This window comes from Cryptomeria japonica, chromosome 11 (assembly GCF_030272615.1).
Source record: "Cryptomeria japonica chromosome 11, Sugi_1.0, whole genome shotgun sequence".
In the NCBI taxonomy this organism is placed as follows: Eukaryota; Viridiplantae; Streptophyta; class Pinopsida; order Cupressales; family Cupressaceae; genus Cryptomeria; species Cryptomeria japonica.
The window spans coordinates 22,336,024-22,351,855 of NC_081415.1; the positions used below are offsets into that span (position 1 = coordinate 22,336,024).

A 15,832-nucleotide genomic window follows, 5' to 3' on the forward strand; every position below is an offset into this window, starting at 1 on the left:
AGGGTTGTTGATATCTTTTCTTCCAAAAATTGAACAAATAAAACCTATTGTTTGAAACAAAAAATATCAATTTTTGTTAGGAAATGTACCAATAGTTGTTAGGAAATGTACCAATAGTTGTTAAGAAATGTATTTTTTGGGGGGGCTGTTTTGAACACCTTGGCAAAAAGCATGCCGATGTGGCATCATATTTGATGATGTGGCCCTGAAACCTTAGTTATAAGCAGGGGACTTGCCAAGTAAGCTGCTGTAAAAAACTCGAAGTGATTTGAAATTTCCAAATAGGATTTTGAGAAACGCGAAGTTAGGGTGCACAACTAGTGAGTGCTTCCCCCTATTCTATTTCATTCCTCTCATTTTGGCTGCACTCAATTAGGAGTGGTTATTCTATTTCCTAGGAGCTGCAATTCTCAATTTCAACCCAAAAAAGAGTTGAAATTAATGGCATCCGTGCTTGCAGGGGGTGTTGTTAGAAAAGTTTGTGAGATGGCCATCCAACAAGCGGCTAATCAGGTTAACATAGTATGGAACTTCATAGAAGACTTTGAATGGTTGCCGAGTAGATTTATGGAAATCAATGCTGTCTTAAATGAAGCCGATGAAGAGAGCAGTAGTCAAAAGAAGTCTGTAAAAAACTGGCTTCATAGAGTTCGGGACGTTGCATGGGAGGCAGAGGACATACTCGAAGAATTTGCTGTGGATTCTTTGTATGCTAGTAATGCCCAGTTTTGCTCTTTGAGTTGTAGTCAGTTGATTCTTCGCATAAAATGGGCAGAAGAATTCAAAAGGTGAAAGCCCGATTGAGCTCCGTTGTTGCAGATGGAAACCAACTGAATATAGTTCTGAATACAGCTCGTGCTGCGGCGCTTCACGTAGATGAAGCAGAATCATCAAGTGGACAACAGTTTAAGAGATGGAGTCGCCTGCCCAGTGATTCGAAACCAGTGGGTGTACAGTCCAAGATTAAAAGCATCCTGAATTTGTTGGAAACCCCCGGAATTCCAATTACTGCAGTAGTTGGAATGGGGGGAGTCGGCAAAACCTATCTTCTTCAGCATGTCTACAACGCCCAAAAAGGAAGGTATGAGAAATCTGCATGGCTTTCAGTTTCTCAGTCCTATTCTGTTTCCAAGTTGCAACGAGATTTAGCCTTTCAATTAGATAAAGATTTAAGTAAGGAAATTACGAAGAGTGAAATAAGTGATGTGCTAGCAGCAGAGTTGATTTATCACTATATGTTAGAGAAGAGGTGTCTTATTGTTTTAGATGATGTATGGAGGACTAGTAGAGAAGGTGCTTTGCTTACCAAACTTGGCATACCATGTGGAGGTAATAGCCAATGCAAAATTTTGGTTAGCACAAGAAACAGAGAGGTCGCTGCAAATCTCAATGCCCTGATCTATGAGATACAACGTTTGACATATGAAGAGAGTTGGCGACTGTTTTGTGCTCACGCATTTCCCAAGTCTGAGGAAAATAGAGCGCCGGAGAACTTGGAGGACGTTGTTCGTAAGATCGTGAACAAATGTGGGGAGTTGCCACTTGCAATCAAAATCACAGCAGCATCTCTGGCGAGCACTACATCGCTAAGTGACTGGCAGTCCAAGTTAAATAAGCTGAAAAAGATAGGCACTCCTAGCGATCCTATCATGGATATTCTCAAGCTGAGTTATGACTCCCTGCCTGCACATCTGAAAGCTTGTTTTGCTTATTTTTCCTTTTTCCCTGAGGATGCGAATATAGAGTGTGAGTATCTGATATATCTATGGAAGGGAGAAGGATTCATCCCTGCAGGAGAGAACCATTGGGATTGTTTAGACCAGTTCGCTAAACTCTGTCTGCTTGAAGTATGGGAAGAATATAATGAATCAGCGAACTTTGTATTCGAAGATAAAACTTCTCTGATTAAATATTGTAAAATTCATGACTTATTGCTTGATTTGGCAATGCTCATATCCAGTGAAAATAAATGTGCATTCAGTCTTGAGGATGCCTTCCCAAAATTGCATTCTGTGAATACAGGTGGTGGTCGCTGGTGTCGCCTATTTTTGGCGAAGAAAGATATTGATGAGCATGCCATCTCAGAGAGACGCCCTGTTTTTCCCACACTTGTCCGCACACTATCGCTCTCCTGTAATGCCCAAATTGGAAGAAAGATTCCGGCAATGTTGTTTAGCGGTATGAGAGTTCTGCGGGTTCTGGATTTGAGCCACACAAATATCTCCAGATTGCCTGCATCTGTTGGAGAGATGAAACTTCTCAAAGTCCTGAATTTAAGAAACACACTGATTGAGAAGGTGCCCAAGTGTGTAAGATGTCTTAAGAGTCTCTGTTATCTTAGTGTCTCTTATTGCCATGAATTAAGGGAGAGTGAGGCACCGAAATGGATAAGTGAACTGAGGTGTCTTCAGCATTTGGGAGGCCCGTTTAAGCGGCTGCCAAAGGGAATATCAAAGCTGGAGTCTTTGCGAACACTGCGAACGTTGCCTTTGTCCCTGTCCAGAATTACATGTATGAAATGTGGTGTGTTAAGGTTAGAGGATGTTGGCAAGATGATTGAGATTGAGGAAATAGCGTTTGATGTTGAGGATGTATCACAGTTGAAGAGGATGGAAGAAGGGATCCTTGCGCCCTTGGAGAAGATGCGTCGGCTGAAAGTATACAATGAAATCCGTGGAATGCGAGGTCAATCAGAATTGGATCTTCCGCAGTTTCGAGAGAGAATGAGTGCAATGAGAGATCTGGAATATCTCTTACTATGGAAGTTCGCAGTGCCCAGTTGGATATGTTATTTGGCAAATCTCAGGTACCTCTGTTTATGGTAGTGTGATTGCTGTAATTACCCAGAATTACAAGCAATGCCGAATCTAGTGAGTTTGTGGTTGTGGGGGAACGAGAGGTGCAGAGAAGTTCGCAGTGCCCAGTTGGATATGTTATTTGGCAAATCTCAGGTACCTCTGTTTATGGTAGTGTGATTGCAGTAATTACCCAGAATTACAAGCAATGCCGAATCTAGTGAGTTTGTGGTTGTGGGGGAACGAGAGGTGCAGAGAATTGCCGAAGACGTTTGGAATGTCAGGAGGGTTTTCCACAGCTCCGCTTTTTCGAGATAACTTATTTTTATGAATTGGAGGAGTTTCCAGAAATGGAGGATGGAGCGATGGCATGTCTTGAGAAGTTGGAGATAAAAGTGTGTAGGAAAGTGAATAAAGTGGGAGAGGGATTGGAGCAGCTGAAAAGACTCAAGGAGATCTCTTTAGTTTACTCAGGGATGTATGAATTGAGGGAAATGCTGAAGGAAGGGGGAACATATTGGAAAAAAATCAAAGACTTAAATACCCAAATAACTATTACAATTTAGGATTAAATAATAAAGCTTTATTAGTGTTTGCATGAGTGGTTTTTTTGGGGGGCATATTTTGAGAGACATTTAGAATCTAAATAGCTAGTCAATAGTCAATATTTGATCACAAATTTTCAATTAAAAATTTATCTTATATTTTCATCAGTTATTTCATGAATGTACAATTATTTTTATTAAAAATCATGTTAGTTAAAAATTTTAAATATTTTGAATATAATATATTGTTAAATATGATATATGTAAATATACATAAATTAAATAGTATAAATATTTTAAATATATTGATTTATTTTTAAATTATTTTATTTTTATTTCAAAATTTATTTTATTTTTATTTATTAAGAATTATTTAATAGTTTATTTTTAAAAATATACCAATTGTGTTTTAATTTCTATGTATATCATCAATCTAAAATTATAATTATTATTAAAAATTGTTTAAATGATTTTAATTCTATTTAAATGTATGAGCTGCATTTTAATTTTTATAATTTAAAACTATTTTATTTATTTTATAATTATTATATATAAGTTTAGTTTTTTTAATAAATTTTGGTTCTAAATAAAATTTTATATGAATGGGGACGAATGAATTGAGGGGGACATTGTACGAAATGTATTAGAAAAAAATCAAAGACATCAATTCCCAAATAACTATTAATGTTTAGGATTAAATAATAAAATTTTATTAGTGTTTGTATGAGTGATATTTTTTTTACATATATTGATAAATAATTGGTTGTAAATTTTCAATTAAAATTTATATTATATTTTTATCAATTATTTTAAGAATATTTATAATTATTTTGATTAAAAATTATTTTAATTAATATTTTCAACTGTTTTTAATATAATATATTGTTAAGTATGGTTTATGTAAATATACTTAAGTAAAATAGTATAAATAATTTAAATTTATTTATTTATTTATTAGAGTATTTTTTTTTCTTAAAAATCATTCTAATTATATTTGTTTATTTTATTTTTATTTCAAGAACTATTTTATATTTTATTTGTTAAGAATTGTTTTACAATTTTTTTTTTTTAAATATATGAATCATGTTTTATTTTTTTATGTATATCATTAATCTAGAATTATTTTATTTAATTTGGAGTTATTTTGTTTTAATTTATTAAAAATTATTTTATAGTTTTAGTTTTCTTTAAATATATGAGTTGCATTTTAATTTTTATATACATAATGAGTTTGGAGCTATTTCATTTATTTTAGATTTATTTAATAGATTTTAATTTTTTAATAAAAAAAATTCTAAATAGTATTTTAACATGGTCACAACATGGTGATCTATAATCATTCTTCTTAACATGATAAATACAATTAATTTAAGAATTAAAGGAGTTTTTGGAGTGGAATGGATCATATCAAATAATTATGATAAAAAGTATAATCAATTTGTTCTAAATAGTAAAAAATGTATGTAGAGATGTTTAGTTGTGTGAGAAGAGGGAATGCCATCTAATAAAATATCAAACCATGACTAGCACAAATACATTTTTCTAACTTAAAAAACAAAAAATGATATGTATATTTAGTTTTTGCCAAGAAATATAGGCAACATGCTAATTGTAACTAGTTATTAAAAAACACCTTTTCAACAAATCACATACCAATTTTTTTTTTCATATTAATTTTTTAAATCTTTAATAAGGTTTAGATGCAATTTATTTAACAAAAAAATATTTTACTTCAATCTAATTGGCTAATAACTTCTTACTGATATGAGCAAATAATATGAAAAAATTAATTATGGACTTGTTTTTTTGTAACATTTGATTTTGAGGGAAATATAATGTGAGTTACAAGTGCAACTAAGCAAAAAATTAAGCCATGTTAAGAACAAATTTAAGAGTTAACATTATAGAATAAACATAGAATAGCAAATAAATTTTTCATTGATTCATTTTTCATAATGTAGTGTTAGAAATTGCACAACCCTGCAATTTCACACTACATTTAATGTCCTCCCATTTGGTCCATGATATGGAAATATTTTCAATAAAAATTTCTAACACCAAAATATCTCCTATCTATAATTTTTCTATGATTTTATCTTTTAGAGTCCATTTTTCCTGTATAAAAGACTCATTGATTGACATCTATACAATGTCCTGCCATTCAATGAAAATTCATGATTCAAATAGTCATTGGAGCATTAATTTCTTAAGAATATTATGGATGTAATGCCCCTACATGGTAGTCATGTCAAACAAATGAGACATGACTTGCTATTTTTCAATTTTTAAAGCAAGAACAATATTTTGTCACATTACATATGTTACCTTTGTGTGGTGAGATCGGGTATGATAGCATTGTTGTAGATTTAGAATTCCTTTTGGATCTTTTTTCCATCTTTTTATAAAAACTTGTTCTTCAACCTAATACAACGTTTTATTAACATATGTGCAAAATAAAACAAAAGTAACCTTTGCATAAGGTCATACAAGTGTCTATATAACTTTATCAATCCTTATTGGGTGAAGATATTTACAGGTCTAATGTTTGGAATAAAAAAGGACATCCTTTACAAATTTTTCTCTATTTATATGGACAAAATGTGTGAAATTGACATGGTGGTTGTGAAGTCTCTATGGCAATTGCAATATTTTCTCTAAAAGAGTTTTATTGTCAACTAGAAAAAATACATTTTTGTAGCATTCTCCTAAATATCTGACTTCATTGAGATGCTTCAGATCAAGTCAATATTGTCTTTAATATGAAGAAACGTATTAAGAAAAAATGATAATATGATCAACAATATTTTTTCAGTTTTAAAAATATTCTTAATTGAAAGTGACAACTAATCTTCTTATCGTACATCAATATCCAATTTACAAATCAAATGCTTTCAACCATTTCTTTTTTAAAACAAAATTATATCCTCAACATCAATCTTGAATCAAAACAACTTAATTTAAAAATTAGTTAGACGCATAATTATTTCAATACTTAAGAAAAACCAAAACATTTAGACTATCTATAATATTTTATATTTTGTCTATAATATAATATTTCTATTAAATTATCAAAAATGTGACTCATGTGTTGACCAACAAATAAATCTTTTAGCACAACAATTTAATACTATTTTGAATGAAATACATATTATTTTGATTAGAAACAAGCATAACAAAGTGCATTTATCATAAACAAGGAGATCTAGGTGAAGGCATAACACATATGAATATTCCTTTTTATAATGAGCTAAAAAGTTTAATATATGGTGTTAGTTGACTCATGCATTCAAGATGTCAATGTTGTTGTTTTCTATGTTTTAAAATGTTTTTTAATTCATTTGATAAGTTAAATGTTTTCTAACTATTTGTCTTTATGTTTGAAGTTATTATTTTGGTTGAGCATAATTAATAAAATGATGGTATGTTTTATAATTAGATTATTTATCAAAGTATATATCATTTATAAATGTAATTAGATGGGTCACACTCAATTCTTAATTGATTTTGAATGATTTTTGTAGATTAGTTCTTCTATTTATAACAAATTAATCAAAAAATAATTTTTAAATACATATTTATTTATCATATTATTACACTTAAATAAAATAAATATCAAATAATATTATTTTCATTATAAATATGATAATATACTTTTTTAACTATATATAAAACATAAATCATAAATCTTATTCAAAGTGATATTCTTCATTTAATGTAAATCTTGAGAATAAGACCTCATAATAATTAAAAAAACATCAATCTTATAAATCAAAGTGTGCTACTCTTGTTTGTCCCCACACAAAATTTTCACCATTAAAAAACAATGCATATATAACAACACATGTATATATGACAAAAAGAAAAGGAGCAAAAAGGTTTAGTTGCAAAAAGATAGAGATAATGTCTTGCTCATTACATTGAGTGCAAAAGTAGGAGAGTGGCGTGTAATCAAGGAGGACCAAATTCCATACTCATTCCTTTGCTTGCTTACTTGGATAATATCTATCTTTATGTAATGAAGATGCCACCTTAAATTTAAAAGAAAGAAACATTAAATTAAAAATTCTTGAGCTCACACATAAGCTAAGTATCAAAGTATTGGTATTAAATTTTTATTTTAAAAAATTTATGAATAAAATAGTTATAAGGTTTTATTATATGGTTGACAATGCGATACACATTAATTCAAACAATATTTTTTTTAATTGAAAAAAGTAAACAAAAATTACAAGAAATTCAGTTCGAACAATTGAAAATAGTCAATCAGAAGAGTAAGAAGTTCTTCGAGAACAACCGAAACATCTAGCTAAGAAAAGTATCAAGCCAACAATGGTGACACCAATGAACGTGAATACATTGCAAACCAACAATGCTGCTAGCAAAGTGTGAAGGAACAAGAACTTGGAAAATAATGTTTGCAACAATCATGATCTTTAGAGACTCTTTCTAAGACCCTTATAGTTTAATGATCCAAAGTGATTTTGTAGAATAGGCAAATCCAAGTAACACGACAAGTAAGATGTCACCATAAGAAGTGACCAACTTAAAAAGGCAACCCTACTGATCTGTGACTGCGAACTTGTAAGAACCTAACAATGCTTCCACAAAATAGAGTCTATCATAGGTGACAAAAAAGATAATTAAACACCTTAACTTGAACCAATGCCCCTTTATTCAAAAGAATCCACAAAAAGTAGCTCATAGGACAAAAGCCTAAGTCAATCCATTGGTCAGCCCGCTATCATTGAGCAATCACTAGAATTGTTCTTAGACTTTTCAAATTGAGAAAAATCAAATACCATTAGTTCAGTAATCTTGTCAAGTTTCTTGGAATCCTTTTTAAATTGTTCTTAAACAATCTTAGCTAGCCTTGAATTCATTGTACTTGTTTGGTCAAATTGATATGAGTTAAAGGTTTTCTTTAAAAAAACGCGAGTAAGATTTGCTATATGTAAACAATATTAGTATGGTTATACAATGCTACCTCTGAAGAATAATTAGAGAAGAACATATATTATTAAATTTAAACTTTCAAATGAAATAATTAATCACTTGTCTATAGAAGTTTGACATACAATTATTAGAAAGAGAAACACCTCATAAATAAAACACCATAATTCTTCAATCTCAATGTCTTCTCAATTAATAATGACCAACATATATTAACATATTATTATAATAGTTTTTTTTTGTTTTTTTTTTTCAAATTGCAAACTTTTACTTAGTATGTAGACCTTTATTTCCACATGATAGAGAGGACCTTGACAGACATCGCGTGAACAGTTTTTTTAAATAGATAAAATCTGATTATTTTACCAAATTTCAGATAATAAATTAATAATAAGGTAGAAATCTACATATACCTCAATAATAATTTCTAAACGAGAAAGGTGCAGATGCAATCCAAAGAGTTAGGAATGCATTCCATAGAGCTTGGAGTGCATCTACACCGTCCCGTACAACATTTCTGACAAGGAAGCTTGCGCAGTTTCAGGCAATTGTATAGTTGCAGCAGAGCGTTGAACTAATAAAGGAATGTCTGGTACACCGTCCCAGTCCCTCCATAGTGAAAAAAAGATGCCATGTTACTATTATTCCTACAGGAAATAGCAGTCCACATCAAAGGTCCATCAAATTTCTTAGGACATCTAACATCTATTTTGTGAAATGTTTGTGTAATCTTCATACAAAATGATAGTGATTTTTTTGTCTGATTTTTTAATTTTTACAGTAATATTTAACTGCTGAAAATACAAAATGATAGTGATTTTTTTGTCTGATTTTTTAATTTTTACAGTAATATTTAACTGCTGAAAATTTGACAGAAATTCATTATATTTTGAAAATTTTAAAAATAATAAAAAAATACCATTTTGTGTGAAAATTAACCACATCTCGTACACAAAACAGGACAACACCATCAGCAAACTCATCAGGTGAAGGATATCCACTTTTCAAGGGCCACGGCTATTCTGATCTCAAAATGGACTTTCCTACAGTGTGAGCTGTTTATTGCAAAATAGACAGTGTAAAACTTGCGATTAATGTTAGTCAATCTATACTGCCGTTTTGAAGTCAATAATAGATGCGTCCAATTCAAGTCCCATTTCCCACCATAAGAACACCCCTGTACACTGTACACTCACCTCTGCATTACCTGCCCATCATTATTTAATGACCTTACCATTCCATTCTTGTGGATCTTCAAACACTTTCAGTTACAAGTTCTGGGCACCCAATTCATGATTCTTCATTAACTGGACATTAAAGAGGAGTTGTTTGTACAGGGTTGAACAGTCCCAGTCACAAGCTCTGGGCACTTAATGATCGATTTTTCATTAACTGGGCATTAAACAGAGGTTTTCATTAACTGGGCATTGAACAGAGGTGTTGTTTGTCCATGGTTTTGCAAAGGACTATTAAATCATATTGATCTCCAAGTTATTTTGCTCCCACCTTGGAAGTGCCCAGGAAGCCTTTGTTAGCTCTGTTTTGGGCATTTGTTTTGAATGAGTTGTTTCAAATACAACATGTTTACTGTAACTGAGTTTGCATCAAATGCTAAATAAATCCCTTTTTTTTCAATAGATTTAAGCAAGTTTTTAAAAACTGGGTTTACTGTTGCTGGTTTGGCAGATGTGGCCTGATATTATTCAGAAATCCAAGGATGGAGGGTTGGATGTTATTGAGACTTATGTGTTTTGGAATGTCCACTCAAAATCAGGTGCTAATATCTGCAATTTCTATGGAATACTTCAGTGTAGAGAAAGTTCTGAGTTCTTCCTCTAAGTCTTGAGATTCTGTCTTATTGGGTATTTTAAATATTGATCCAAAAAATCAGATTTTGAAATGTGAGCAGAATGCTCAATTTTTTGTGATGTGAGCAGAATGCTGAGTTAAAAATGAGCCTTAATTTCTTGAACATACTGTGATTTTAATTTCTTGAACATACTGTGACTGCAATCTTAGTAACATTGGAAACAAGTTTTCCCAATATATATCAGAAGTCTTCTTAAAAACATGGTTGGAAATGTCCTTTTTTTTTTAAATTACAGAAAGGAATATCCTAGCCTAGGCCTTCATTGTGGTAAAATTTTGAAAAATTAATAAAAATATAAAAAATTATAACAAATATATCTTGAAATTCTAGGCTTTAAGCCTTTTATCAAATAATTTTTCGTATTTTGTTTAAAGGGGGTTAAAAGGTGAAACTCTCTCTCTCTAGCTTGGTCCAATTAGACCAGAAATACTTTTTTACATGCACTCACGTAGAGGGGTCTTAATTGTCAAGTTAATCATGTTTATAAACACCTCAATAGGAAGCACATTTTAAACATACATGTGAATTCTAGAATTTGATTGCACACAATTTCAAAATAATGTAATGATTATTATAATCTTTTAATGCATATAGATTTTCATTAAAGTGTCTCTTTTTTATCATCAAAATCAACCTCACAATAAAAAGCATATTTTAAACATACATATGAATTCTAGAATTCAATTGCACATAATTTCAAAATAATGTAATGATTATTATAATGATTATTATTGAATTGTGTGTCTCTTTTATCATCAAAATGAATGCAAATAATGTCTTTTTATAAATTAACATAATACCAAGTTGTGAATGTGCATAGTCTACTTGGGAACCAAATTATAGAAGGGGGCAAATTGTAATAAAATGTTAATTTTAAATTTACATTTATGAGGATTAAGATCACAGTTGTGAGGATGACCCTGTAGCTGTAGACATGACATATGCCAAACAATTAGGTTGGATAAATGTAAGACATGGTTGGATTGTGGATTAGGATGAGATTAATGATCAAAACAAAATAAGTTTAATTATGATATGTAACATTAATTACAATTTATTTTTACATAATTTATTGTAATTAGATTATTAATTTTAATGTCTAATGTACAAATATTTTATTTATTATTGATTGTTTAAAATTTTTTAGTAAAATTTTTTAGATTTATATTTTATTCTACCTTATTTCTATTAGGAAAAAAAATCTTTTTATTGGAACAAACAAATCTATGCAAGTACTATTTTTTTCTTGAGATTTTTTTATTTTGTTATTTTTTCTAGTGTCTTTAATTAAGGGACTCATTATTTTCTATAACTATAATAGATCTATGCACTTTATAACATTAAAAGAGATTTAATATTTTAAAATATAGATATTATACTTTTTGTAAAGATGACATTGAATGTCATGTACATGCAAGATGTTGTATTTAGATGATTTCATTTAATCCCCTAAAAGGTGGAGTAAAATAACAATTTTGATAGGCATAGATGAGACTCCATTGAGGGTTCAATTTAGTGATTAAGGTTCTATTCAAGAGGTTTAAACCAACCTCATTCTATTGAACCCCCTTGGCTCAAACCATGTAATTTAAGAATAGAGATTTCAAGCAAAAATAGTTTTCCCTATAAGTGGTAATCACTTATACATGCTTTAACCCCATTGCATTTTTTCTCACTTTAATGTGCACATGAATCCTAAATGAATCATGCATCTCAATGTATGTATCATTCACAAACACCCGTAAAGAAAATTGTAAAAAAACTATGACATCCATATAGGGTTATGGATCTAAAGAACATGCAAATGTTTTTTTAATATATGTTTTTTATTCTTCCTTGAGATTCCTAAGTTGTGTGTGTTTTTTTTTTTTTTAATAAATTAAGCTTTTGAATTGCAAGATAAATTGAATATACATAGGGTGAGTTCACAATAATGGTTCCTAGTTTCACCTGTGAAGGAAAAACATGAGGATGGGAAAAAAAATTGGAAGGGTGTTCGTTTGTGCCGGAGGGGGTTTGAACGAACTGCCCTTAGGGGTTTGAGCAAACCACCCCACTTCGCTCAAACGAGTGACCTCATGGGGATTCGCTCGAACCCCCTTTTTTAAGATATTTTCTAGCGTTTGCTCGAACCCCCCCCTTCGAGCGAACCCTATTTAACGGTTTTTCTTAACTAACAGTATATAAGCCTAAAAATGACAGTTGGGTCATTTTGAACTGTCAAATTGGGCTCCACAAGCTGTTAGAGAAAACCCCCCCTCCCCCTTCCACTTCCTGCAAGCAATGCTTCCTAGCACTCGACACCACCTACTATTCGAGCTACATTATACAAATTACTTTTTTTCCTGCTTAAAATTGCTCAATTATGTTTTATTTTGTGTATTTTTTAAATTTATTGTTAGATTTATTTTTAAAAATAGAAAGTAAAAATGTTCTCTTTTTTTTGTATTTTCAAATAAATGAATGTATATTAAATATTCACATTGAATGCTTTAGAAAAACCTTAGAATTTTTTTAGAAAAACTTAGATAATGTTAAAAAAAAATAGAAGACCTTACAAAATTCTTACAAAACCTTTCAATAAATTAGGAAAATTTAGATTTTTTTTGTATTGCATTACAAAACCATAGAGAAATCTTTAAAAACCTTAAATTATTTTCATTAAAACCATGCTCTCCCCTTTCAATTCTTTTTAGTAGATCTCTCTCTCTTTCTCTCCCTCTGTCTCTTGTTACACCTCATTTTCACTGAATTAAATAAATCTTTGGGGTCATTAAGCCTCTTTCCATTCATCTTAGGCTTTAATTTGCTTAGTTTTTAAATTACTTGATCGACCGATCAACCTTACTCTAGGCGTTAAGTTTAAAATATGTCGAAAGGGACCTGTTGGTGTACATTTTATCATATACTAAACATTACAATAAAAAATCCAAGGATACTCTATCCTCTCATGAACAAAATCACTACTTATGCTAAGATTGCGAGAGAGACCACACAACGACTCCAAGGTCTATATGTGCGAATAGGCAACTTCATGTTGGATAGCTTCCTTGGTGATGCATGTTGAAATACAAGGGGGACTTACACTCAATTATGTTGATCGCAAGTTAGGACTTATATGAATTTAGCAATGAATGCTCTCTCTTTTTTATGGGTTTTGGATTTTTAGATTTTTGCTTCCTCAAAAAAGGATAAAAAGGATAAGGGTTCAAAAGTTCTATGCTACTTCTAAGCTATTCCTATGAACTCCAGAGACGATAAAGACTAGGTGAAACCAATAACAATACTTTGTTTCGCAATTAAAGATGTACAATTTACGATGTTACAATATGTAATTCCAAATATATGAAAAAAATAATTGTATGCACTATGTTAACACCTAATGCATCTAACTACAAGCATAGAAAATCTACATACAATGAGAAGGTGATGATAAAATAAAATATGATTGCCTACGATGCAAAAAATATCCAAAAGGGATTCTAAAGCTACAACAATGCTATCTTACCCAATCTCACCGCAAAAAGGTAACATATGTATGTGACAAAATATCGTTCTTGCTTAAAAAATTCTCCAAGAAAGTTGCAAAGTACCAATGTGAGAGCACATGCATGAATGTGAGAGAATGAAAGCTTCCTTTCTAAAAATAGCAAGTCATGTCCCATCTGTTTGACATGACTACCATGTAGAGGCATCACATCCATAATATTCTTAATAAATTAATGCTCCAATGACTATATGGATCAAGCATTTTCATGGGACGCTAGGACATTATATAGATGTCAATGCATGAATCTTTTATCTAGGAAAAATGGACTCAAAAGGATAAAATTATTAAAAAAATTATAGATACCTAAGATATTTTGATCTTAGGAATTTTTAGTAAAAATATTTTCATATCTTGGGCCAAATGGGAGGACATTAAATGTATAGTGTGAAATTTTAGGGTTGTGCAATTCCTAGCACTACATAATGAAAACGAATCAATCAGAAATTTATTTACTATTCTATGTTTATTCTATTGTGTTAACTCTTATATGTATAGTTGGACAATCCTTCCTTTAGAATCTTCTTTCAAGGTTGCAACACTTTTCAACACGTTAAAATGTCAAATCTTGATGAGGAACATGCTACTAGATGGAACAAACATAGTTAGTTGTTTCCTTTGAATACTTGTTCTTTTTCTTTGCTACAATATTTCACTAAGGACTATATAAAAATATTCACTACAAAGAAATCCCTTCTAAAGTGTAAAACTATTGAAATGATGGTTGGCATATTGACCACCATTTTTTGTTTACTAATCCCTAATAGTGTTCCATAACTATTTTGCTATAAAATATTTAAAGTTTTGAAAGTGCTCAAGGATCTCATACTTCTACGCAATAAAGTATACCCAAATATACTTAATTTTTTTTTATCAGTAAATATCAAAACATATCAAGCCCTATTAAAGAAAGGGTGTGGAAATGGTCCAACCAAATCATTGTGAACTAACTCTACTATTTGTGAATATCTCCATGCCCTTCCTTTTCTAAACATCTCTTTAGGATTATTACAAGGATGACACCTTAAAACCCCTATTGAAAAAGTGAACAAAAGGTAATCAATATATAAAATGCCCTGCTAGTTGGCTTACCATGAACACTAGTAGTTAAGATGGCCAAACTAGTTATGCCATAACTTACTTGATTATAACAAGTGAGAAAAAAAGTAAAAGAAGGATTATGAATAAAGTGACAAAATAGATAAAGCCAAAAACAATTATATACTCTCCTCACTATTATGTATCTCAATAATATCCACTAAATCAAGAGTGAACTCAACTTCCTTAGTTGAACCTATGTGAATAATCTAGTAAATTAAATAGAGCTTAGTTAATAATTGAGGCACACAAAGAACATATCAAAACATCCAATCCACACATCGAAAATCATATTCCACACACCTCATTAGGAATATCATCACTCATTAAAATCGTCAGCATAGAAGAAGTCTCCAAATATGTGAACTCATCCCAAGATGAAATTATGTGTTGTGAAAAACCCAAATCAAAAACCTTACTGGGTAGTGGAGAAGCAATTTCTACAAGGCCCTTCCCTTTTCTTTCCCCTTACAATTATCTTTAGTAGTAACCTTAGTAAAATTTATTTTATTGAGAATGATACTTGTAGACACCCAAAATTGTCTAGTCTAATTAAATAAATATTTTAGCCTAATTCTTCTATTAATTAAATAAATCTTTATTTATTTAATTAGTTCATTTATCCTCTTCTAGCCTTATTTCTCATTTAAATAAATACATTTATTTATTTAAATTATCCTTTTCCTAAATTAAATAAATATTTTATTTATTTAATTATCTCACTTCCTCTATTAATTAAATAAATCTTTATTTATTTAATTAATTCATTAACCTTTTCTACCTATGACACATGTCATTCATCTCTTAATTCATACACTACCTACCCCTTTCATTATTTTATTATTTCTTTTACCTACCCTCTAATCATAGCCGACCTTCTTTTACACCTCTCAATCTTATCCCTCCATTTCATATAGTGTTTTCTATATAAGAGGATGCTTCCTTCATTATCAACCCTAATCAATCATTCTAACTACTTGATCAATTGACTACTTGGCATATGCGATCCTACTTGCAACCACATTTC

The 15,832-nt window shown here is 30.6% G+C and overlaps 1 protein-coding gene across 1 annotated transcript; it reads left to right on the forward strand.

The window, feature by feature from the left end:
• Positions 1–441: 441 nt before the first annotated feature.
• On the forward strand, positions 442–10,129 carry LOC131060336 (putative disease resistance protein RGA3). The gene is made up of 5 exons (XM_059214327.1): positions 442–707; positions 776–2,806; positions 2,848–2,980; positions 3,080–3,190; positions 9,977–10,129. Exons 1-5 carry the CDS (start codon positions 442–444, stop codon positions 10,127–10,129), a joined length of 2,694 nt encoding a protein of 897 aa, XP_059070310.1.
• The last annotated feature ends 5,703 nt before the right edge of the window (positions 10,130–15,832 follow it).

What these genes read in the sequence shown, in the direction of transcription:
- LOC131060336 (XM_059214327.1), top strand. Translation starts at nt 442, where the DNA reads ATGGCATCCGTGCTTGCAGGGGGTGTTGTTAGAAAAGTTTGTGAGATG. An exon ending in GAATTTGCTGTGGATTCTTT is followed by an intron (nt 708 to 775) that starts GTATGCTAGTAA and finishes TAAAATGGGCAG; the next exon opens with AAGAATTCAAAAGGTGAAAG. An exon ending in TTGAGAAGTTGGAGATAAAA is followed by an intron (nt 3,191 to 9,976) that starts GTGTGTAGGAAA and finishes CTGGTTTGGCAG; the next exon opens with ATGTGGCCTGATATTATTCA.